At 34.5% G+C, this 27,976-nt stretch overlaps 1 protein-coding gene across 18 annotated transcripts in view; it reads right to left on the bottom strand.

Moving 5' to 3' along the window:
• Positions 1-21,855, bottom strand: part of LOC128166152 (microtubule-actin cross-linking factor 1-like) — an 82,654-nt gene extending 60,799 nt beyond the window's left edge. For 6 of the 18 annotated variants that reach the window (XM_052831124.1, XM_052831116.1, XM_052831122.1 and 3 more), the window contains exons 1-6: positions 21,021-21,855; positions 15,193-15,254; positions 11,185-11,232; positions 9,636-9,725; positions 8,675-8,752; positions 8,335-8,427 (exon numbers count right to left, since the gene is read on the bottom strand). In XM_052831124.1, coding sequence (XP_052687084.1) covers positions 8,335-8,427; positions 8,675-8,752; positions 9,636-9,725; positions 11,185-11,232; positions 15,193-15,254; positions 21,021-21,135 — 486 coding nt within the window. In that variant the 5' untranslated portion in view covers positions 21,136-21,855. Of the gene's footprint in view, positions 1-2,406; positions 3,709-4,960; positions 5,178-8,334; positions 8,428-8,674; positions 8,753-9,635; positions 9,726-11,184; positions 11,233-15,192; positions 15,255-20,262 lie in introns of those variants that run through there. The other 12 variants (XM_052831129.1, XM_052831133.1, XM_052831130.1 and 9 more) reach the window with 9 other exon arrangements.
• Between the last annotated feature and the right edge of the window lie 6,121 nt (positions 21,856-27,976).

The raw sequence follows: 27,976 nt of genomic DNA, 5'->3' as shown, positions 1-27,976 counted from the left end.
TCAACAAGAAACATGCATATGCCTCCCAAGCACATGTCAGCATTATCAGAAAATGATAATAATTTTCCTCTTTCTGCCACCAAGATCCCATTTCACATAACCTTTCTCTGAGGCCAAGGCACTCGATGTTTGTTGTGTATAGCCATGTACGACTTTGTCTGGGCTACTGTCTACAGAGAACCAAACACTTACGGGGTAGTTCATGTACATAAACATGCTTTCATCTTCTATTAACTTGATATAGGCGAAGTTATCACCCGGTCCCAAAGATTTATTTATTCAATAATCAACACAATATCCCCACTCTCTACAGAGCAGCACCGCAGTTATCTCCCCTACTGTTGACACAAGAGCTAGTGCCCTCTTTGGCGAGGGCATAGTAATGCACATAGGTAAATGAGGGAGTTCTAGATTTTCTATGGAGTTTATCCTAATCACTTATTTGGTTCCAGCCAGGTAATGCTTAGGTAGCACTTACCGCTGGAGTACCCTATCTGTAAAACCAATATTAGATAAATCAGCTGTTTTATAAATCATGAACACTTTCCCTTATTTTATTGGTGGTAGATGGTAAATATTGGTGTTATAGCTACCAATTGTCAGAACTATGACCTAAAGAGTCTGCATGAGGACCGTCTTCAAAATAGCTGGCCCCTCTAAGTGCAACACGGTCCTAGGATTTAGAGCACCACTTAAATATGCATTTGTAAGTTTGACGCCACAGATCAAATTAATTTAAAATACTTGTTGGGATAAGATAAAGTGAGATCAAAAACTTTTCCGAGCCCTCTGCCAAATTCCTTGCATGATTACAGTCAATTCAAAATAATTTATGACAGGAAGAGTTTTTTCTCATCTCCACTTCAATAAGACCAAAAATTGTAATACATTTACCTTTTACATGCATTTATTGTCATATTTCACCACTCAAATGCTAGACACATTTCAACTCTTCCTTCATGTAAATTAACCAGGTTTATTTCAAAAAGTAATAAAGTAAACAAATTTTCCTTATTACTATTTCTCGTTTTGTTCCCTTGCATAATTCATTGATGCATTACACCTGAAATCTTTCAGGTTACTTTGACACATAAACCATATGTTTTCCCTCAGTGTCTGTTTTAACCCACATGGCAGACCTCATTTCTGCTCAACATCTGGTCTCCATGTCATATTAAATACTTTATAAATTCTCATTAGCTGCTTGATCAAGTTCAGCAAACTTCGGAATATGCTTTGTAGGTACAAGAGACTATCAATTATAAACAGAGTGGCTGGCATGTGATATAGATGGGCAATATATTCATTTCTGTACGCAAGACGGATATATTTATAATCATCCAACATTACGGAAGAGAGAGAAAAAATTTAGCTCCAAAAAAAATGAAAAGGGAAACATAAAAATCTCTTGAGACTGACAAAGTGGCATTAAAAAAGTTGTTTTTCTTACAAAACCCGAGAATCAAACTCAAACAAACATGAGTTAACCTTAGGTTTTACAGAAAAAAATTGGTTTGTGTGGTTTTAACCGCATCATGTGCTGCAAGTATTTACAGATATTTCCTATACAAACTTGTAAGAGCTAGTTCCCAGTTACTATCATCTAATATACATATAATATTGTTTACACTGTCATTACCATAAACAATTATTTCTAACATAGAATTCTAGCTCTTTGCTATGACTTGCAGAAATACCATATAATCCAGAAAGAATAGGATTTTTAACCCAGAAATGACAAATTACACCAGGTATCACATTTGGTCCATTTCTTTATTTCCACAAGTATTAAGAATTCACATTAGCTAGCTTCATTAATAATCTTAAGTGAGTTATCTGAAAGACGGTCCACACTACTCCACAGTCTCTTAATGATGAGAATGGCCTAAATACAGGAATGTGAACTCGAGTAGTGGAATATCTTAAAACAAAGGCTTAAAGACTGACAACATTTAAATCCTTTTGTGATGAGATAAAAAGCAGGACAGTGTGTTCTCTCAAGTGCAAAATAGAGCCTTCGGGTCCTCCATATTTATTTACAGGTGACATGTTAGCTGAGGAAATAATGTTTTCTTTGACAAAATGAAAATAATATTCATATGTCACCTCTGTTTCCTTCCAAGCCCTAAGTTTACTTTAACTATTAGAAAAAAATCTTATTGAATCATCATGATACAACAATAGTAGAAATCAAATTGTAATTTAAATTTTGGAAAATAATAGAAGTATATAAGGTAATTTTAATCAAATTCTTAAAAGGAATGATTTTTTCCTAATCATTGCAAATGTTAAATGGTTTTTGCAAACACAATGTTTTGCAGCTTTCATCTCACTCTAATTGTGCGGCAATCTTGTTTTTTAGATCGAGTGTTGTCTATTCTGAGTTCACAAAAGATCTGGTTTTACCTGTTGCGTAGCCTGACGCTGAGGTTCCTTCACAGAAACAACTGCCTCTGAAGCCAAAGGAGGCTTCCCTTTAAGTTTTTTCTTCTTTTTTCTGAAGCATGAAAACATGCTTCCCCCTTAAGTTTTTACCCTCACATTACAAAAAGGTCCTCCTTAACACAGGTTGGTCCCGTCAAAATCCTTTAAGTTGTTTCTGCTCCAATAAGTAATTTCACATGCGACGCTAAATATTTCCCATTCAGAGTTTGTAAAATTGCCCATGAATAACACCACAAAAGCCTACGAACATAATATCTGTCTATCAAATACACTGCTGAATGTAAATATACAATTTCTTTTTTTAGTGTATTCAAATGATCGGATTGGGTGCCAAATGCGGTGTGATCAACATTAAATCGCCTCTCTGCCAAACTGTTGTGAATTTTTAACAGATTAGAGGGTTAATCCAATACTATTGTCACTTAATCAAGCTCATAAAGTGAGATCAGGTCAAGGTATCCAAACCCTGCACGAAATTCGATCTGCATTTAATCAGCCGGTCACAGAAAAAAAATAAAAGACTTGTGCAGCCATTCCTTTCTGTCTCCTTTGTCAATATTGTTAGCGACAGTGTGAACCAGACCACAGGGTGTGGGCCGCTCTTCGGGTATACACACTGAACAAACACTACGTACTGATACAGTAATCCCCCAATGTCAGTTGACCAATTACACGATTCTCAGGTACACTAATGGTAGAGTCTTGATCCTAGGGCTTTACAATACCCCGATTCTTCACAGGGTCTATATACAACAATTGCATGGACAATCCAAATGGCCTGTTGGGGCCACTTATCAAAATATTTGCGTTTTTCGGGGTCATGTTGTGGCCTATATCTATATTAGGATCCAAGTTGATAAATGGATCATTATATTCTTGACTGTTTGGAATTTTCTTCAACTGATTCAAGGAAACAAGAATATCCTGATTTTTTCCTCTATAAATGAGTTATTTCTTTTAATGGTAAGATGAAACGATTTTAAACAAATACTACATTATGAGTCAACCTGGCCGTTTATAAACACTCTTGTGACAGAGAGCCATTGAGTTTACGAAAACAATTCCTCAGAGGGGCATTCAACTCATGAACAACAGTTCTATGATCAATTTTCAGCAACTTGTCCTTCAGCCACACATAGCACTCTAGGTCAAAGCAACTCTCCATTTTTCATTCATTTGTCCTTAGTTAAATTCTTTTGGGGTATAACCTTTTCTTGTGAATGGACCTTGCCAGATGAATAGACACCCGTTGAGATGGAAGGTTGTCTACAACTTAGCAGGAGATGGTTGAATACAAAATACTCCATCCCCTATGCATCAGACTAAGCCATCTGGAACATTATGTCACTTTGTTTTCATTATACCACTGCTTTGGGTATGTGGCAATTCATTAATGGCAAAGATGCTGCACAAAAAAACTAGGTTCTCTGTTCCTCGTACGTCACTTTTATTTTTGTGCACCAGGTATGATAACAGACAGAAATACTGGGGAATGTTTGTTTTATGATTTTACTTGTCAAAAACCTGTAAAACCAAAACAGCAAGGATGCTGGAATCAAATATGTATTGTACACTGCAGAGCAATATACTGCCAATCTTTCATTTTACTTCCAAAAAGTTTCACAATTTCCTTATCTTAATCCCTTTCTAAAACAACTTCCAAAACACAAAATACAGGTTCTTTTGAGAGGGAATGAGACATAAAAATCCATCAAGCACAAAATATATGACCATGTTTTTTGCAATTTTTAAGTGATGAATTCTGAAATGATAAGTTATCAGAAGCCATCTTTTGGATAAGACATAAAGTCCCCCCACACAGTAATATGTTTCTGCACTTTCAAGCTTGAAAACTATTCATCAAATCATATACCATAAAACCCCACACCATTAATATAAGCAGAAATCAAGATCCCTTTCTGCATTGAAAAACGAGATCTCCCTCCCACTGAAAAATAAAGCTGTTTTGAGCAATCTACCTTTCCTTCCTGTAGTCTATAATCCCAAAAACAGATGTTAGTTGAGCTAAACAAATACTTCATCAGCTGAAGAATCAAATGTACTATCGCAGAAATCTGCGTAATTATTTATCAATCTATGTAATGTCATTCATCGCCTTCAAAAGATTCCCCTGCAGAACAAAACGCAACCCTCTTTAACCTTGCTAAGATCCATCACGTTTTTGTCTCACTGTCTGAATGGAACGTACCTGGTACTAAAGAAAAAACGGTCCAAAAACAATACTACAACATATATACCATATATTTATATATTCTAAGATTGTTGACAGTTTGTTGTTGTCATTTTTTCATTAAAATATACATGTACACTTATTTGTAATTCATATAACTTCAAAAATTGAGTTTGAAACTTAAATGCAAAGACACACTTTAATGCAAAAGATTAAATTCATTTAAGTTTGGCTGGCTTCTACTTTGCCCTAATGAAAAGAGGGGAATAATCTTAATGTACAGGAAGGTTCAAACAAATTAAACAACAAAGCTTGCTACCTTACCTTTTTCTTGGAGAACTTCTGTTTAAATTTACGCTTGAGGTTATAAGTAAAGTTCATCATTGTCTCCACACTAGCGAATAATTCCAATCCATGAGATAAATATGAAAATGAGAGTGTGTGTGAAAAAAAAAACCCCACAAAAGTATAGCTGTGAAGGTAGAAACAATTATCCCATGTTTTCAATTAATCCTGGCTGCAAAAAAGCACATGTATTTCCTCCTAGTAATTTAGTGCTGGATGGCTTGAGGTAACGGAGATAAATTTGCTTGGTGGTTATATAACAGCACACACATTAAACAGCAGTGCTCTCCTCCTCAATATCCATTCACTCATCAAATTAGAGAAATTAAATTACTCTAGGTACATCAAAATCTCTGTAGAATGAAAATGATATGCCTGATACAGCTTCTTCGGTCAGTCAGTGAAAACTTTCAATTATTTGAAAACCTATCCATCCAGTCTGTTTTTATCAAAACTTACTTTTCCGGGATAAATGCGTATTTAATTAACCTCACGTCAAAAATCCCCTTTTCACTGCGGAATACTTTTGGATATTCCAAAACAATTGAACATGGGCCTCCACATCAAATTACTGACGGCATAAACAGGCTCTCGTTAACTCAAAAACAAACATTCCATAATTTTTGTTCACAAACTTGGCTTTTTTGCCCTGTGTTTCTCAATTTGTTCACCCGAATACTGGTCATGCCAAACTCTTGTTTCACAGAGAAAGTAAACTGAGGGTGTTCTTTACACACCAAGTCTGGATAGGAAAGCTATCACATGCATCATCAACCGATGAAAACACAACACAGCTAAGTTTGTGATAGCTCAATTATACAATCACTGCCCAGAGCTTACTGTTTCACCTATCTAGCCTTATTGATAAGCAACCCTCAGATCAGGAACTGGTGATTTTTCATTTCAGACATTTTGGTGAAAAGACATGAGCACTTGTGATTCACTTCGATAAAAAATAAAAAGAAGAAAAGATTGGTATCAGGATTTTTTTTTCTGTAAAAAACATAAAATTTGAAAATATTGGTGTGGGCTATCTGTGTAAAAAAAAAAAAAACAAGAAAGAAAGAAAAGTTACTGAACCACCATTGAACCATTATTGTGAAAAGAAGAACTTTTTCTTTGTCCTGAAATTATTGCCCAAATATTCATTTATTGCGAACATAACAACTTTTCTTTTAAGATGTACCGTATACATTCTATTAAGAAAATTAGGTAGAAACTGGAGAAGACTTGCAGATAAAAAGTTATTTTTTTTATTAAGCATCTGAATGAAATTTTACAGGCAAAAAATTTAAATGAGATTTGGTAATTTTCAGTAAAAAGATAATTTGATAATTTCCGGAATTTCAAAAAATTAGAAACTTTGCCATCAATGAGATTTAAATTGTGATGAAGGCTTTTCTTTTTTATACATTAAGAAGTCAGCTTGCAATTAGCAATTATAATGAAAGATGGGATTGCGTACGAATATGGTACATGGACTGCTGTATGGTAAGTCGTATGTCACTCTACGCGTGGATGTTGAATAATTAAATCAAATTAAAACCTCAAAAGAATTTATAAACACCTAATTATCATTTTAATAACATGGCCAAGCACTGGTAATTAAATGTGAATTGATGACTAATTTTGTTAACAGTGTTTGCAAGATTTTAATCAAAGAGATAAAAGTTGTTCCAAGTTGAACTTAATGTGACATACAGGTGCTTCAGTCCCTATCAGCAAGCAGACAATTTGCTTCAGCAATGCGGGACATCAAATCTGCTTTTAAATGCCTTAACAAGTACTAAAACAGTTGGTGAGAATCCATGTACCAGTATGTCTCATTTATCTTGATTTCTTATGACACCAAATTCCACAGCCGATCAGACATCACAGTTTGGTGGAACCAGATATTTTTTTTCCAGCAGCAATCTCAGAGCTCGAAGGCATCACTGTGTCAGCTGGCCAGGGAAAAGTGAGTAAGCCGTGAACCCCAGTACATCATCACAATATGTCAAAAAACTTCACCCTGCATTTTTATCTGTGTATCATTTTGCCATCAAACATTATAATCAGCCACAGCTGTGTTATCTCCATCAGAAATCAAAATGATATTAGGATTTCTTGCAGAGTGCTCCCTCTGTCTGCACGGATGGAAGCACCATGCAAGCAATGTGCTCTACCAGAAAACCTTTCCGAACACCACTCAAGCTAGCAGAGACCCGAAAGCCATTGCATCAGGATTTTTTTTTTTATTTGTCAGTGAAAATGCCATCTGATAGAGTCTGCTCCTAGTCCTGTCTTAGACTGTTGACTCATCAGCATAATGATGAGTCAAAGGGTTTATGATTTAACAAAATCACAGGAGTCCAAGCATCAATCATCTCATCTCGGTGCATCTATCTTATCCCAGACACAGTTGCACAGTAGAGAGTCTACGATTGGCTCAGAACGAGAGTTTCTATAATTTACTTGACAGGAAAATCAGAGATAAGAATTAAAAGCAATATGAATTCTGCAACACCAGATTCATAAAATTTCACTAGATTTTTTATATTTTTTATCTAATGACTTAAGAATTGGTTTTATGATAATGGTAGATATATCTAAACATTCTCAAATTCCAGATCAAAAGGAGGATTAAGCATACTCTTCCACATAAACATCAAATAACAAATTACTTTCAGTCTGCAACGTAAGACTAAACAATTCTACCACAATGCCCAACTTTCAGATTGTAAGGAAGAATGCTATGAAATCCAATGAATGAAATTTAACGCTGTCATTTTTTTTCCTTATCTATTCGTAGACTGTTTACAAGTCGTTGCAGGTTGTGTTGAAAAAATTCAAAAGTGTCAAGATGAAACACAAAGCTAGTTAAAATTAACTCAAAGCAACATTAAGGACAATCAATTATCCCCCCATGCGGCTTTTAAATATGCAGTTAAAATCAACAGATACCAAGCACCTGTGTTATAATCCCAAGAATCTTCTCCATTGATGGTCTAAAGTGGATGTAAAGAACTGGCATTATCTGTGTGAAAATAATTCTATCGCCAATAGAAAACAGTAAAATACAGAGGACCTCAAAGCATCATGTGACAGGCCCTGAACCTATAAACAACTTATCCTGTCAATACAATAAATCCTACCATTGCTGTGCACAGCTGGTTTTTGCATATATCCAAAAGGGCTGGGTTTCCCAAACTTTCTAAACATCTGCTAAACTTTGCCAAAATCTTTTTCTTAAGTTTGATAGATCTATAGATTAATACATGAACGCCGAGAGACATTCGAATAATTTTCTTAACAAACAAGTTGCACCCCTTTTCTTTTTTAGCCTTATTTTTATTTTTACCAAACAGCCTTACCTGGAAATGGAGGATGATGGTCCAGATTAATCCCAGGGTCAGCTTTGGGTTGCCGTCCACTATTTCATCCGAGCGAATATTCACCAGTCGAATCTGATTTAGAAAAAACAGTTTTCTATTGCAGATTCTACATATATTTAATCATACTGATCAAAAAATGTTTGGAAAAAACAATTAATTAATACTAAATAAAAGCACAATCAACCTAAGTAAAATCATGTGGGTTTTTTTTCTCAATGAATGCATATTAAAGGTTTAATTTGAACCATGTCAACACTTCAAAGCTGGTGCTAAACAATGATTTTGCAAACAAATCAACACATTTATAATGAATACTTACCCCTTTCTTACTGAGATATTCTAAAGCAATCTGTACATTTTGTATTTTGTGGAATTTCATGCGACCCTTTTCTCTGGGCTTAAAAGAAAAAACAACATCAACTAAATCCACTTGAAATGTTACTAAATGTAAGTTTATATATATAATTACTTATTTGTTTATTTCATAAATCTACAGAATTTTAAACTTCAACTAGATAACTTGATTGAATCACTTGCAAAACAGGATTTGAAACAATCTAATTTCCAAGAATGCAGCTTCTCTAGATAACATATCATTGCATGGCAACAAAGCTATCAACAACAAAGTATGATTTTAAAACATCATTGTGAGATCAAAATTTATAATTGCTTACAATTTACAATGAGCAAGGAAAAATACAGAATAATTAATTATTTTTAAATATCTGTTTATTCCTATGCTTAAATTAAAACAAGATGACACTGCAATCAGTGTTATCTACGGAGATAACGGGCCAGGGTTTCTTATCGACCCTGATCGTCTGGTCGACATTACTCGGAGTTATGACATTCAAGCTCTCTAATCTACCATCAACTAACAAACAAAGTTAAATGTCTAAAAAATTTAATCTCGGGACTCAATCACTTTGATAGCAATAATCCGGAAAAACAAACAACATGGTCCCCTTATGCTGCTCGTTTTGTTAAACTCCGGAAACTAACGTAAAATATTTTTTTTAGAGCTTCACAAATCTCAACATTTTTTTTGTTTTAGGGTTTTGCTTCTGCTTGTATGTTTGATAATATTGTTTATTAATTGTGGAAAAACTTTCTTTTTGCCAAAGATACCTCCCAAAATTGTTAGTAAACTAAGATTTAGATCTATATACATTGGAACAAAATCAAAGATAAATTTGTTTGACAGACAGGTTATGAAATGATACTGTACACAAAATTATACTAGAGTATCGTGGGCTATGAATTAATGCATAAGATTATACCAGAGTATCGTGGGCTAGGACCTCTAACAGCGAGATCAGGTTGTGTCCATCTCGAAGATCATCAAACAGGTCAATCACTCGTCTACCCGCCTGTAAATAGTGAACATGACCTAATTAGGATCTTATTTTTTTATACATAACACTCACATTTATACAATCAAATTGATTTCAGATATGTACACAAGTACGAAATATAAAAAATAAGCTTCTTGGTATCAATTTTCATTCTTCAATAACCTCTGTGATAATTTTAATAAAGACATTTGTATGTATAGTTATATGCTTTACCAGTATTTTTTGAAACAAAGTATATTCCTGCAACAGAGAATGTGTATCAATATGTAAAATTAGAAAAATGTAACAAAGCATTCAACGTCAAGCTATACTTCCTCAGAACCTTGTCAAAATACTGTTGATGTTATAAACTAAGCATAAAAAAATATTTAAGGGACATTCTAACAGCTTTCTCGATTTTAATTTAAGTAAACATGTTGGCATAAATCTTAAAACAATGAAATATAAAAAATGATGAATGAAAATGTCTTAAAACCACAACATTTACATTTCAACACACTAAGGTAGAACAATTAACAATGGAATGCATATAAGACACAGACATGCTTAATAAAAACAATAAAGCATGCGCATTGATGATTAACATACTGTGCAGTCTGCCGCGCACGATTTTCTAAATTTGACCCTTCATCTTGAGTTTTTAATTTTATAAATTAATCATTGAAATCAATTGACAGGTCGTGCAGAGTTGATCACCACTAATTACTGGCAAAGATTTCTTTTTTATAAAACAACCATCTCCCCACTTCAAAAGAAATATTTAGAACTGCACATGACTAAATTAACTAGTGTTAAGAGCTATGGTTCTATTTCTTCGTTCACCTCTATATAAACATAATACATATAATTATAACAAATATCTGTAAATTAGTTTTTGTATTCCAATTACGAGCTTCGCCTATTGGTATCTAGAGACCAGTGTAGCAAATAATCCATACATCTTTCCCATCCCACGAAGTACAAAACTTCCATACCCTATTTTTTTAATCCCAAGATAAACAAAACTAATTCGAAAGTCAACAAATAAAATGAATGAAGGGAAGAAATCTCCACTAAATTTAAAGATAATTAAAAGAAAATTGTTGATTGCCATTGATGGCCTATAAGTTAGTGTGTTGACCGGACTCCATTAGAATCTCTGTCACGAACAAGGGTGATGAACGTGGACATTTCCACAAAATGTTTTCTAAATGGTTCGAACAAATACTCAGACGCAAATGTAAAGGTATTAAAACAATGCATGCCGATAAATGAAATAAACTCAGTGTTTTTCATTCTATCCAAACTACAAAATTTGATAATTTAAAAAAAATGAAATGTTTTAAGCAATCAGACGCATATACAAACATCATAACTGTAACAAATCGCTATCTTACAAACATTTATAAAATGTAAAATGAGTATTTTCTTTCAATTTTGGGGGAATTAACACAACAAATCATGCAGCATAGCATCTTTAGGATTGATATCAAACCTGCGAAAATCTCCAGTGCTGCATATAATCAACAGGAAGGGGAGACCACTATGTAATAGTATAAACATTATAAAACATTACCAGTATATTATAACATTTAGAGTAATGAAAGTCTCTAAAATCATTGAAATATCTATATGTACATATACCGGTATACTTAAAAATAGTAATAATGTTGCTTAACAAAAAAGAACAAGTTTTAAAGAGAAGATAACTCTGTAAGATGCAGACTTAATAAAACAAATATGACAATTAGAGTAGCCTCCCATTTCAGACTGTGTATTTACTAGTTTATCAAACTGGCAATGGTTCAAATAAGCAGCTATCGTGGCTGGAACAAGGTATAAACACCACTTCCAGCCTTCAACAGACTGGCCACATTAGTTTGTTTTGTACTTGATTTGTTACTGAATACAAGAGGGTCTGCATATTGTAGGAACAGAGGCCAAAATGAGAAACAATACACACTGACGAGGCAATACATATCAAATTAATTAGAGGGGTCAAATTACTTTTTCTGTAGCTGTATAAATGCCTGTATTGTCATTAATGGGACAGTCTATGGACATATGTGGATTCTCAGTCCTGCATTGTTTGTAGGGATGGAAGCCTCCCAATAGTATTGATTTATCAGAGGCACATCAGACATTACTACATAATGTTCGATACATAAAACAAACAAAAAATAAATGTTTATTTGCATTTTGACTCAATCGAGCATCATCTTTCTGAGACATGACGAAAAGGATCAAAGATAAACACATTATAAAAACATTTATTTATTATTAAACGGTCATCAGATTTGATCATCCAGCAAGCAGTGTTGACGAATCCTAAAACACGAGAGTAATCAAGTTACAGGTCACAATATTGACCAGCAAGTATCAGTACTTGTACATGTTTATGAACATGCATCATTCAAATCTAATTATATGCTTGGCATTTGACCTCTAGTACTCAATTACATGCAGTAAATGCCAGATATGGGATTTGGACCGCTTTCAATAGCTACTTCTTGGCCAACAAAACATGGGCAAATTCATACATAATCAATTATTTACAGTTCATAGTTAAGCTGTATCAACATCCTTCTTGCATTGTTAACAACAAAAGTCATATGTACTCTGTCTTTATAGGTACATGACCATGACAAATATTGCTGTAGGGAGAGGGGATATGGGGAAGGGAGCTATAGGGCATATTCAGGTATGGGTAATGCTACATCATGTTGTATATTTTTTATCGATAGACATCTAACTTCCCGTATCCACCCATCATACAGATGAGGGGGATCTTTATGAATTGTGGGGCACATTCTAACCATATGTCTGGATTAATTCTTGGTTACATGCCAGTCTCCCATTCAGATTGATTGTGTCAAACATACTGTTCACTATTGGCACGAAAAATAGGTTCACTTGATTCTAATTTTAAATTCTTCTTCCCATGTGCACAAAGGTAGTATATTTGTTGGCATTTCTACACTACATACTTCCTCACATATTTTTTCTTCCCTCTGTATAATGAGAGCTCTAGCTATCAAAGAAGACATTCACCCTTACACGAGGCAAGCGGAAATGCTATAGCTGCTCGAAAGAAGTTTCATCACAGTTATATGCACATAACTGGGATGAAACTGTGATTCCTAGATTGGAGAATAATTAATACATGTTAAAATATTTCAATACATCTTTCTTCAGTGGGTGTGTCCCTACATGTACACTAGGCTCTTGAGTTTAGGTGGTGTGAGGGGGCAGTATTCTTTATAACAAAGGAGCCTCTACACTACAACACAAGTATTCCTGACTAAGTGATGAGATAAGGGGAAATGCTGATCCAACTGGTACAGTCATAATAAACAACTTCTTACATCAAATGAGACTGACAGAAAATATAACTCCTACACGGACCCAGCGAATTACTCCTGACCCACACACCCCTGTGGCTAAACAAGGGCTTGGTCTATGTTTGTCAATTTTGATGATCTTTTGGGGGCAACACTGGGGAAAGTGTTATCAGTGATTGACAAATTAACATATATTGATGTCACAAATTTGATATAATACTGTATTAACAGCAAATTTTGTCTGACAAAACAGGAAGAATTGGCATGAGCACTTAAGAACAAAGTCTGTGCACAGTTATATATGTGTGTGCATGGGCTGTGTGAATTAAGGCCTGTAAAAACGATTGCTTGCACCTTGATAATTAATGACACGTGCCCTCGCTAGCTGGCCCTAGCTGCTGGCCATGGATTACACAGGTCCACCCAGCACACCTGAGTCGACCAGCTGACAACTGAGTTATTGCCCAGGTAACACACAAAGTGGGAATTTACCGTGGAGTTATAGCTGGCCACCAATAAAAAGCATACCTCTACACATCCTAGTAAGATATTGCAGAGCGTAGTATGCTACTAGTCTCTTGTACAATATTCCCTTTTTACAACCTCCTGGTTACATTATCTAGGTCACTAATCAGTTTTTACTACAATTAAGTAAGTGAATACACCAGGTCGTAGAGTAGGTATCATGACTTTTATTTTCTCCAGATGTTTCATACTGCAAGGGAAAATGTTTCTTGGAATGGTAAAAAAAAGAAAATACTTCTTCTACTTGTTATTACACTGGGGGGGGGGGGGGGCCTATATAGGCCTAGAGGGACCAGGTCTTAAAATACTTTTGCAAAAAATCCTCTGCCTGCTAATTCATTAGAGTGTTGAAGTACTGTGAAAATTCCAACATTTCTAAGCTTGTATTACTTTGATCCATGAAACGCCCCCCAAAATTAATACTTTTCAAGCACTTGCCTAATCTTAATTAGGCATTTTCCGTAATAACATTTTTGTCCCCTCCAGCTAGATAAAAAATGAAAGACTGAGAGAAGGCACAGTATTAAAATATTAAAATGAAATGTTAATAAGTCTTAAAAGATTTCAGGAAAGGTCAAGCTTTTGTATTCATTTGAATGGACGAAAAAGTCAGTGGATTTTCTCTCAATGATTATACATTGCATATCTATTATTGAGTACATCATAAATGTTAAAAAATTTTACACTGAGATTGTGAAGAGTAGATTGCAGAACACTCCAGAATACTGCAGATTGCACAACATTTGTACATATGTTATGATGCATTTTCTAAAAGGAAATAGGTGCTAAATGTTTCCTGTCAGAGATTTGAATCAGTAGCAGATATTTCTACGTTTAAAAGGGAAATGATAATTAGATTGTATTTAGTGCTACATACCAGGTAATAATATGCTACTGACAGGACAACAGCAACAACGTAGGTGTATGAATGTCATTAAAGAAACTTTTCCTGAGATTCATTTATCAATAAAACTTTTAGAGAGATAAAAGGCTATACTATATAGTCCTCATGAGAGAGATATACAATATAGATACATTAAATAAATATTGTGCTTCTGTACTTAATCTAATTTGTATAAGAACCTAATTATTAATCATTGAATATCTGTACTAGTATTCCATGTTGAATTTTTAGAAACTTTATTCCTTATTTTGATATTTTTTTAAGCTTCTTATGTAAAAAACAAGCATTTAGTAACCTGGCCAGATTTACAAAGTATTTGGAGTTGTGTATGTATTAATTCATTTATGAAAGATTCTCAAGTGCTTCCAAGCCACAACAATTTTCTTCTATATATACTTGATGTTTTCTTAGCTTTCAAAAAGAAAATCTCATGTATGTAACCCATGTCAATTGTTGACATCAAACTGATAGCACATATTACATTTAAAGTTTACGACAAATATTTACAAACTGATACATCAGCATTCCTACGGCTGACTGACCAACAAAAGAGGAGATTGTTCACAATTAAATCAAGTCCTGCCTCTGCGTACTGACTCTATTTGTCAACAGCAAGTGTAAATGTCACGCTCTTCAACTTGATTTGAGATAAAGTTACATGTAAGAATTTAACGCTACAAAAACACTGAGAATTTAAACCAGTTGTCTTGTTTTTGTTTGCCAGCTTGCATACCTTCAGGAGATGCTTGTTGACCCATTTGGTAAATGTCTTCTTCTGGACTGCATCTCTTTCATCTGAAATCAAACAAACAACAAAACTTTCAAATATGTAAAAACACCTGTGCTCATTTGACAATCTTCCAAACTTGGTCTCAAGATTCTGAATCTGATATATAAACTACATTTACACGTACCATGTATAGTATATTTTTATGTACCTATACTGGGTAGATACAGTTCCACCTGTAGTGTACCTATATAGTGTACATCATAGGATGTCATTATATGGTTCAAGCCTGTTTAATATGATACATTTATATTGCTACAATGACACTGATTCTAAATATGCATGTATCTAGAGGATAACTTTTTACCCAAATTGTGTCTCTGTTCTTCAGTGGGAAACTATCTACCACAATCTGTGCTCATCAGACTTGATCTTTGTAGATAAATGATAAAGATCATGAATGCTTCCGTTTTACATGTATGAGTCTTGGTAATAACATGCTGCACAGCATATTCTTTTTTCAATCAATCAGAAATACATATGTATATACTATGCAGAAAATGTGATATATTAGCTAGGATAAACAGTCAACAGTTCTTGAAATGAAGAAGTACTGAAAAATTTGTTCACATTGCAAGTTTTATGCAACTTTTCGATTACTTTCTTCCTTAATTGACAAATTGAATTCTTTATCCTATAACGTTTATTCACATCTCGTTACACATTTTAAGTGGTCTTCCTTCTGACATAAGAAGATAGGGTGTAGCTGCATATGACATAACAGGTCTACTTTTTAAAACAGTTTCAATCAATATGTATGCACACCCTGCTAGGCTGCAAGTTTCTGACAATATAGAAAGTTATGTAATTACAACATTAATCTAAGTGGATTCTTCAATGTGCACAGATCTTCAGACAGTTTTATGTTTTTACAATGTCCATGTGTAGATCTCCAAATGCTCTGAAGAATTTATGGCTTATATATGTATTCACATTATTTTTATGTATTTTATCATGCGATTTTACATCCAGATACATTATGTAGGATACCTGGTATACCTAGATGTATATGTACCTATGATTGTAGATAAAACTTGTTTCAGACTGATCCAGGCTTCAATCTGCCATATAAACAAAACATAAGTCTGCCATATAAGCTAGCTAGGACATTACAGACATTGTTAGGAAGTCAATATAAACATTATGCCCTTAAGAATGAGACCTTAATTTCCTCATGCATTGCATGCCTACCCACACTAAAACGGCAAGAATGAATTTTCTGTGGCTTGGTATTATTGGTGGAATGTTACAAATCTCATATTATAAAGCATTTAATAATTCAGTTCAATGACAGATAGTTCCTTCCAGGAAACAAGTCCCACAAGTGACAATGAATACATTGATATCTCTACCCTTCAATAATGATGACCCGATAGACCAGGCATGAAAACATAATCAGAGGGGCACCTGGCTGAGATTTCCCGCCATAATGAACAGTATTGTTGGACTAGGCAGGTTGTTGTCCTCTTCATTTATCCCTTCATCCATTCAACAAGTGTTTAATTCCACTTCAATTTTTGCCAAATCATGTACCTCTGTACAACAGGGGATGGCTTTTTAACCTAGCTTGCCCCTTGCATGGTACATGTACAGTATGAACCATGGGTTCAAAATACCTAAAGTTCAATGGACATAGTAGCTTAAATAAAACATGCACCAATTAACTTTTTAAAATTTATTTGTTAATACAACAAGTGAATATATTTATGTCTCTTCAATCATGATGCCAAAACCACACTATTCCTCCCATGAAGGAAGACTGAATGGAATGATACATGAATATTAATAAACTGATGCGAATGATAATTAACAAGATGAAAGGGTATCTCAAAGATGATCAACTAGGTTTTAAGTACCAGAAATCCTTGCACAAGGGAAATAAAGTATGAATGAACGAACGATACAGTGTCCATATGCTTGCCTGCATGAGTCAGACTAGACTTTGACATCACTACTGTGCAAGTCCTGTGTGGAGTACCTGCATCAAATTGACAGCTCTATACATGTATCTACAGGGTAGTTTCATACTGTGAGCTGCACAGCATCAACAAATGCACAGCGATATCACACAACTTAAACACCTGGGATTTAATCTGTTGTTAAAATATTATGTGAAGTACCTGCATTAAATTGACAGCTCGATATCTATGGTCAGTACAATGCTGTGAGCTGCACAGCAGCAACAAATGCACAAGGTAACATGCAGCTAACACCTGGGCGTTAATCTGTTGTGTCCTATCTGACTTACCATTATATCAAACTTATACACCTCTACAAACCGCATACTACAGTGCCCACGAAAGGTTCGCTTTGTCATTTTGTGAACATGAGGACTGAAAATAATCTCGCACTTCTTTAAAAAAAAGATCAAGATACCACAGCAAGCAGACTGAAGTAGACATTCAAAAGGATTCTACAACTTGAAATTTATTCCCATATCTGAAATTCAGAAATCCTTGGCTTGTTCAACCAAGATTTTTTTTTTTCAATTTGGTTATCACTGACTGTTTTGTCATTGTGTAAATAATGGGACCAGAAATGCATGTCTCAAGTATGCTAGCTTAGAGAAAAAGATTTTACAGTCTTTTCTTAAGTAAACAATCTTAATATGACTGTCACCTACTTTTTGTGTTCTCCAGACCCCCCAAAGATTGTAAAGTATTCTTCAATATTTCAGAAAAAGTGTAAATGATTTTCTGATCACTATTTTCTTTAATGTGTTTTACAAGAGATATCATACTTAATTAAGTGCCATTAAAGATACGACCAAGTCTTGATTAGGGTAATTGAGCATATAATTAACCGATCAACTTCCATAAAGTCTTAAATATACCATAGAAAGATACTAGTCCCAAAACAGAGATAGCATGTATTGAAAACTGTAAATTTTTGCTAATTTGCCAACACAGACATCCAAATTTGCCATAATGACTTGCAGACTTTGGACTGACTCGTTGTACAGTCTGGAACAATATTGCAGCAATCAATAACATGAATAAGATAGCACAGCCTTCACCTTAAAAATCAGTTTCAGTTTTTCAAAAAGATGGAATATGCTTCCAATACAGTGGCCAGAAAAGAGATTTGGCCCCATTTCAACCACAAAATACAAGAATGTTATCTTCTCTACCAGTATACCGGGCTACATATACATGGTCTCTTTTCATTCCAAGTTCTAAAACATACATTTATTCATATCATCAACGGAAGAATATTTCTTAAATCATAATTTTTAAGCTAACATTATTTCTATCTAATTAAAGGGCAAAATACACTACATTAGTAATTAAAACATGTACATTGATTTTTATAGTACCCTTGTACCCACCCCACAACTCCAATTTCCAACCCACAGTAGACTAAAGCTTTTAGGATGATACATGAACCATCTGGTCCTTAACCAAAAGAAGCATGCAGGGTTTGTCCCCAAGTGATTCAGAATAAGTATCATGAAATCTATCATATAAGTTCTATTAAGGAAAATACTCATGTAAGATTTATAAGAACCAGAAATTACTACCTGGTAGTAGGGTGGTACACATCTATGAAGATTTGTGTATATAATTTAAGATTTGATTTTGTAGTCTCATGCATTATTTCAAACCTTACACAGATGGGCTGAAGCCCCAAAAATAACTTTGCATCAATGCATTCCCCTTCCAAAAGATCAGCTTTGGGCTGGTGTTAGAAATAATTCATATTGCATCTTTAAACTGCATCTTATCTCCTTGTTTTGAAACATATGCTGCAAATTATTATGCAATACACTATCAATATACATCTGAATTCTGTACCTATCTGTATTTCATAATTTTGTCTTTTATTTTTGGGATATAAATATTTCTATTTTACTTTCACTTTGATTTATCAATTTGGCTCAAAATTGTTTTTTAAATTGTGAACATCTTTTTGATATCAAAGAATACCAGCTGAAGCTTAATATACCATAGATAAAATATTTTCCCATTATAATTTACATATATTTGAAATGCATTATAAAAAGTCCATTATGTATGCAAACAGAGTCTATTTTATTACTACATTCTGACATTTATGTATTGTTCACCTACATGTAGGTAGCCAAACAGGTTCTTGTAACAAAACAAACAAAATTTTCATGGGCATTAATTTTGCAGACACATTGTTTGTAAATTGCTGGGGAAAAAACCTTCAGCTATTGATTAAAACGTGAACTCAGTATTTTGGGTTATAGTGTGAAATCTTTATGCAATTTAAATTTCATGAACTTCAATCAATTTGAAATTGGTGTTATGGCTCCAGCTAAGTAGGAGGAAGGCTCCAAAATTGAAAGAGATGATTGTGGAGAAAAGTGTGCATTTTAAAGCTTTTTAATGAGGCTCTTTATTTATAAAATGTCCCCATCCTCTCTCTAACAATCTGATGAGAGACATACTATTACATTTAAAAGGAAAAAACACAACTTTTAAAAAAACCAAAACAAAATGCTTTAAGCTATTACATATACCAGAACTAATTGTTACATATCTGCTTACAGTTAAAAGAGTATATAATCTCTTTTCTCTCTATCCCCATTTCCCTATCTTTCTCTCTTTCTAAGGGGAGATATTTCAAGGTTTTTAAATGTTCTAGGTTCAATGGATACATATATCTGTTTGCAACCTTAAGCTTAATCTTTAATTTATGTTCCAACACCTACATTTTATGTGTAAATCAATTGATTGAATATCGTGGGATATTTTTATCTTCTAAGTGTCACATCTGTTATCTGTAAAATTCACACCTATTAATAAAGAGCAGATCTATTGCTGCATCAATCACCAGCAATGTCACATATAACCAGTTTTATTCTACTATCTGACACTATGCCAAAAGTTTAAAGTAGTCAATAAAAATATTCAATCTATAATTCCACCAAACTTTCTGCATGTGGGAGTTCAGAATCGTGAAAACACACCTGTCCTGCAAGTTTTCTCCCTGTTAGCAATCAAGCATTTAACATGGCATTTTTCACCTAATGATGAACATTAAGAATACCTGTCTCTTTCCTTCTGTTCTGCTCATAGTGAGCCATGGCAGTGGGGGAGGGGGGCTCATCACTGCTGGACTCCGATCGAAATCTGTACATAGCTGTGTCCATTTTCAGCAGACGATGGGCATTACCTTACATTCCATGACATAACAGCTACACAACATACCCCATTGTAATTAAACGTCCACACATTAAATTCCCGATTTATTTATCGAAAGTGTCGTTACGGGGTTAAAGTCACAGTACATTAACTCTGTAGCGATATATTGGTTCGATTTCACATGACGATAGGTGCATGAAACTAAAACTCAGACCAGTTCAAAAAGCAGGTGCTCATCCCCTCGACGTTAAACTGTCGGTAAGGTTCAAAGCCATCACAACAACTCCTTTTGCTTTCTAGGCAAAGAATAATTCATTCATGTCACTCATACACTAAACCATGCGTGTCTATTAAAACTCCCAATATACAAGTTTACCTGTGTGACGTAGGCCAAAGGTAAAACTTTCATCCGAGTCGGATTGAATACACCGGCCCGGAATGGATTGGGACGTTTGAATTTTTTTAACAGACGACAATTTAAATATTATGTATTGCCATGAATGCAACAGGAATACTTAGTAACAGATTTTTACATGCATATTTGTGTTTGCCAGGTAAATTGCGCGTGCCTTACCATGAGCACGTGCAATTTTCCTCTTTTTTCATGAGGGTCGATGTCAAAGGACGATATGTAATAAATCAATTTTAATTAATTCAAATTACCTGCGATTTTTAGAACTGCTCGGTCTGCTGGTTCTAGTTGAAGAGCACCTAAACTTAGAGGCACTTGGTCACTTCCATACTGTCTTAAATAATAATCCGGTGAGAACGACGCCATAGTGAGGAAATTCGAACCGATGTGTCAGCTTTTATTCACTCATCATTTTCTATACCCCGTACAAGATTTCAATGATCGGGGAGAGCTGATTCCAGTAAAATATCATCGGCCTGTGTTCTCTAAATCAATGAAACATGCGATCACCACTAACAAATCCATGGAGTGTACTAAAATTCCTGTTCTGTGACTCCTATGTAAAAATAGCCGTATAATTTCCCTCACCCGGACAACAATGAGCGCTTGAAAAAATGACGTTCTGAACACTACTCGGTGATTACAGACATTACAACACAGGCATCTTTTCAATCAGACACAGGGATTGTACAAATGATTTCGCGAAAATGGCCGCTACTACAGCATGCATGCAGTGTGATGTCATCCTTTGCCAGGTCGCTGTGTATCAGCCGTATTTATCGATCTGCATATATAATGCATTGTGTTTACACTACTTTTGTACTTTACAATTGCCAAAAAACAAGGGCTTAAAATCGTTATCGTGTAAAGCAATTTTTAAATGAGAGAGCCGACCTTATAGTTGATATTTGCTTTGTAACACTTTTATCTTATAAAGATAAAATAATTGGAATTTCACTGTATTCTTAATTTAAATTCCAGCGATAAAAAATCACTGCATTTGTTCAAATTGACTTCAATATTTTTTACTTTCAGTTTCTTGGTAAAATTCAGCCGGATCATTACTTTCTTTCTACGTAGAATTTCACGGAATAAAACTGACTGTATATATATTTTTAATAATAAGAAAAACTCACATTATTTTCCATGCGAATGAAAATAAAAATAATATGTAAGTTCAAATATTCATAATATTTTGCGAAGGTTTACAATTTCGTAATCCATTCTGATGTTTCATAGGAATTTAATTAACGGTACATTTTGAGCTGAGTAAAAAATGCGTCACTGTACCTTGACAATCTTTAAAAGTTAGCATAAAATACCACACCCCCATCACAGAAAATATGCAACTTGATGTATTTGAAAAAATGAATGTGTATAAATGATAAAAAAAATTAATCAATTAATTCAAGATGTTAAGTTTTTAAAGACTTGCAGCTATTTCAGAAACGACGAGAATGATGGAAAATTTCTATTTTAGGGGATGGTACAAGAAAGATAAATCGTATTTCTATTATTGGGTTTCCTAGTTAACAATTTTTGATGACTTATTAAATCATGCCATCGTTTCTTGTTATTATCGGCACTGTCTCGTTTGTCGCAGTCATTTACAGGCGTTTGATTTAGGAATATTTAAACATCGTAATCACTCGAAAAAAATTAAGCAACAATACTTAGTTCAACGAAGTTCTGGGGGGCTTCATATACCGATTTTGGAGCAGGATTCATATCTAAGTTACACTGTATAACTGGACCAAACTTCATCATACTTGCATTGATTGTGCATCTGGGGATGCTTGAGAACTCTAAAGACTTGCATACTGAATATGAGCCATTATTAGTATTATGTTGGAGGGGTTAAATTAAGTTATAGCGATATAAAGTTATAGGGGCAGTTTAAAGTTTTTTTAGCAGGTGCACTTTGATGACCATATTTCAGTTATTACTGACCCTATCTTCACCAAATCTGGATGAATTTAATGGTGAAACTTGTGATACTAATACACTTGATTGCTTTAATGTTAGACCAATGCCATAGGTTTCAGATGTTGCAGGAAAGTGTGACTTTTGGAGCAATCGGGTTGAACTTCTCTATATTGAAGTTAAAAGTGTTTTTTTTTTAGTGTGTCTATATTCAATGCGGCTTCCGAGACGGATCGAGCTTAATCCCATACGTGATCTTGATGCTAGTGTAGGTTTAAAGTTTTAGGAGCACTTTGAAGTGGGTTAGAGTCTAGGAACTTGTTACATACTCGTCCTAACCAATCAGAATTCCATGCGTAATGTAACTATACATGTATAGATGTGTAGCACAGAGGTAGCTTCAGATACAGAGCTTGGTCTCGTTTTCCAGGATACTAGGACAGATTTAAAGCAATATGAGTTGCAATTTTCATGCTGAATTTTTCTTCCTGAAAATGTTATTTTCTACTAAAATGACAAAAATATCATGCACGTTTTTTAAAATCTTTGTTAGCTTTATTTTTGTGGGAAACGCCGTTAAGAAGCTTTAATTGAAGCAGAATTGAATTATTGTCGTCCTGTACAAAAATTGAACTGCTATATATTCCTTAGAAGAGAAATCTTTCTTCTGACAAAAATTAACGATTTTTTCAAATCTTATTTATCATAAAAGTTTAGTTACATGCAGACATAGCATACTAGCAAGTTTTTGCAGCAAAATAAAATTCTATAAAAATACAGCCCATAATGCTTTAAGATTTGGGATTAGTTCAAAGCAGGTTTGATTGTCCGACTTTAATTACAGAGCATGGTTTCATTTATCAACAATGATAAAAAAAAACAAACAAACAAACAAACAAAAAAATATAAACACACTTTGGAATTAAATAGTATGTTTTTATGAAGATACGTGCATATAGCATAGAGGTAGCTTTGGATGCAACATTCGTGATGCTAGCTGGTTCAACCTCTCTCAAACTTCCATGGTAGATGTGGTGGATGATATTAACAGTGTATGATATCATCATATAATTCCAATTCCGATTTGAATTGCATTATTCATGCATGCTTTCATTAAATGATGTGTAACAACATTTTATCATGCAAATGACATTGTATCCCATTATACAATACAGCATGATGTCATTTAGAGCCGTTTTAACAAGAGCTTGGACTTTCGGTAGTTCGTGTAAAATTCAGATTTGATGGAGGCATTTTGTAAACCGCAGATCACGAGTTCAAATCCGCCTGGAGCATTTGTGAATTTTTGGAAATCGTAATTTCTATCCCCCTGGGGCTTTTTCAAAATTACTGAATTAAAGTTTTGAAAATCATAATTTTTATCCGAAATTGCATAACACAAGAACATACAAGCTGTACGCGGGTTTGACAATTTTTTGCAAAAGATTGTTACTGTTATACTTGCACCAACCACAAAAACAATCTTATTGTATTAATGATTACATCGTTTTCTATCTGCAAATACTGGCATGATCCACATGCCCCTTAAACTGAATAAGTAAATTTATTCTACTGCATCATATCTACAATTGACATCCAATTAAGACAGTTCTTATACGAGTATGTCTCAATGAAAGGTCCAGGCACGTAGCATCGTTTTTAAAAAGTTTATGTGTTGGGGGGGGGGGGACCTTAACCAAAAAATCCGAGAAGCCAAAAAAAAAATCCTAATCCGGTTGTGGGGGGGGGGGGGGGGGGGGCGTGCGTAGTATTCATTAAAACTTGATTTTTCATTGTAGGGTAAGGACAAATCTTGGGATTTCTTTTTAGAATAGACATCGTTTGAATCCCGAGGAATTGATAGATATCGAATAATTTAAGAAAATCTGCTGGATAAATAACTATAGTCATCTTAAATGTTGAGCATTGCTGTTCTCAAAAAGACCATAAACAATTGTTTTTATATGGGATATAAACCTACATAAACTCTAAATCTCTTATGGGGCCCAAGAATTATCCAACAGCCAAAGTATAAACAATTTTAAAGAATCATCTGCCTTGTTTGTTTCTGAGAAAAATATTTACTCTATATATTCCTATATATAGAAATTTGCCCGCCAGCCCCCCCCCCCCCCCCCCCATTGCGATTCCACCCTACCCCGGGGGTCATTTTCACAAATTTGAATCTACACTACCTGAGGATGCTCCCGAACAAGTTTCAGCTTTCCTGGCTTATTAGTTTCTGAGAAGGAGATTTTTAAAAATTTACTATTTACATTATTATGTAAAATTTTGACCCCCACGGTGGCCCAACCCTACCCCCGGGGGTCATGAATTGCACAAGTTTGAATATACACTTCTTAAGGATGCTTTCACACAAGTTTCAGCTCTCCTTGCCAAAAGAAGATTTTTGAAAATTTCTAAAAAAAATTCACTAATTCCTATTTATATCCCTTGAAAAAAGAAGTGGTCTACAATTTTCACAACTTTGAATCCACTTTGCCTAGGGGTGCTTTGTGCCAAGTTTGGGTTAAGATTGGCCCAGTAGTTTTTAAGAAGATGTTGAAAATGTGAAAAGTTTACGGACAGACAAACGGACGGACGAACGACAGACAAAATATGGTCAGAAAAGCTCACTTGAGCTTTCAGCGAGCTTTCAGCTCAAGTGAGCTAAAATAAAACAAACTTTATATGCTATAATTTGATACCCATTTCTCCTGCTCCAACTTTTTACCAAAACCATTTTGCTTGTACTGCTATAGCAGTGATTTTGGTTAACCAATTATTACTTCACTAGAAACAAGTCTATTTGTTTGTTTAGAAAGCTCAAAAACAGTTTTTGTTTTTTGACGGTTGAATACCGTTCGAATACCGGCGCCAGATAACTCAATTGGTAGAGCACCTCAGTGGGCCCGGGTTCGAATCCCGGTCTGGTCATTTCTTCCATCCCGTTACAGTTTCAAATGATAAAAATACTTGCATAACTCTTGTAATGATACAACTTTTAATGATACAACCCTTTAAACTATATGGATGTTTTGGCCCCGCCCTAGATTTAAATCCCTATATTGGGATAGATGAAATTAAAAATTTGATAGATGGCTTTATTTTTTTTCTTTATATGCAATTAGTTTTTATTCAGTATCAGCAGAAGTAAAGAAGACGATTTTTTAAAACATTAAATGCCCCGCTCTAGATTCAGAACACCTACCTCTGGGGGCATGAAATTTATAATTTTGGTAAGAGGGCTTCCTAGTCTTCAAAATTATAAATTTAGTTTTCCTTACAAGTGTGTAGAGAATATTTTTTATACAATATCTGCATTGGCACTAAACACCCATTTTGGCCCCGCCGTAGAGTCAAAACCAATACTCCAGCTGGGAACATAAAATTTACAATTTTAGTAGAGGACTTCCTGGCCCCCCAAAGGCCTGAACCCCTAGCCCAAGGGCCATGAATTTCACAATTTAGGTACATGTAATTCGTTGACATCATAACCATGCATTCGTTTTTTTTATTTACTTGCGTAGGAGTAACAAAGAACATTTTCTCAGATTTAGTACATTTTTATTATATGGCTATATTCGCCCCGCTATAGGGCCTAAACCCTTGTCACATGGGTCTTGAATTTCATAATTTAGGTAAAAAAAATTCATGAACATCATAACCATGCGTTTAGATTTTAGCAGATATATATGGGAGTAGAGATGAAGGTCTTCTAAGATATATTACATTTTTACTATATGGCCATTTTGGCCCCATCATAGAGCCTGAACCCTTGAATTTCACAGTTTTATTAAAGAACTTCATGGACATCATAACCATGCATTCATTTTTTTCTTCACATGTATGGGAGTAGAGAGGAGGTAGTGGCAGATAAAATAGACATAGGAAAACCAAAAGTATCTGTTCAGTACACTTATTAAGCATTGTTAAGCTTACCACATAAACAGCTGTACGTTTTTACAACGCATACAACAACTGGGCCAGTATCATATGTATAGTATGCAATTTGAGGATATTCTAAATAGCACCACACGTATTTTAAGCCGTTTAGATGATAACGTAAATTCCAGCCGTTATATTATTCAAGTAATACTTTCTTTTTATCTTTTCAGTTAAATGGAGATGAAAAGAGTAGATTTCCTGTACGGTGTGATATTTCTATCCATTGTCCTGCTTTTGCCATTATTCCTTCAAGTCTATGGGTATTTGGACGCACAGACATACATTGTACATGTACGTTTTAGTTACAGCTAAAAGTTCCTTTTACGAATTCTCAACAGAACCCATTCCTGTCTATACATATTACAGAAGCCTTTTATATTACACGTATGGGTATTTATTTATTCTATTTTTTTTCTATGGGATTCTTCTATGAAACGTAGGACAATGTTCCAAATGCAACGCTACCGTCCGTATTTTCCGTACCACTGCATGGTTTGTTTAATTCCATGCGTTCTAATATACGCCTACATGACGGTCAATATTTCGGATGATATCATGGCTCAAGTAGAGTGGAAACGAATTGGTTTGATCCTATTCTCAATTCTTCGGTTTATATTCTCTTTCCTGCTGTTTGAGCTCCGAAAATACACGTTTTGGAGACTTGTGTTGTACATATTTGTAACAGTTATCCATGCACTGATGGTAACATACATATTTTATGTCTTCTGTAGCAATCGTGTTGATTTTTTTCATTATGTAAAGAAGAAAAACAAAGCAGATTTTTTGACAACATGGTCTTTTGATGAACCTTTATCCAGTGGATTAAATGTGAGTGAGTTTAACGTGTATGAAGAGATTTATAGTCTAGACCGAAACTTATTCATTGCACTGGGCAGACATTTTATCAAACTGTAGTTTTCCGGAGATATAAGGAAGAAGATATTGCAGGAGAAATGTCTCCATATCTGCGGGAAACGTATTTTGCCGGGATCGGCGAGAGTGTCAGTTTGTATTGTGGTGCAGTAGCGTCATATAATCCAATAACTGTTTTGTGGTCCTTCAACAAAAGTCCTCTTCGTTTCAATAACAGTTTTCGTACCACAAAAACGTATATTGAAGAACGGTCGACGGAATGTGAAATAAGTAGTGATTTAAATGTAAATTTCATAGAAGACACTGATTTTGGAAATTTTTACATGTTCTTTGGAAACTTATCAATTATCTCTTGAAAAAGTGTATTTGCAACACAATTTGGCGGCTTCCGCATACATATCACGTACCCGAAACATTATTGCTCAGTTCGACGTAAAAAAGTACATTTGAAAAGAGTTTTACA

Source organism: Crassostrea angulata, chromosome 10, assembly GCF_025612915.1.
Source record: "Crassostrea angulata isolate pt1a10 chromosome 10, ASM2561291v2, whole genome shotgun sequence".
Lineage (NCBI taxonomy): Eukaryota > Metazoa > Mollusca > Bivalvia > Ostreida > Ostreidae > Magallana > Magallana angulata.
The sequence above is the reverse complement of the archived record's forward strand: the minus strand, read 5'-3'. Positions and strand labels throughout refer to the sequence as shown.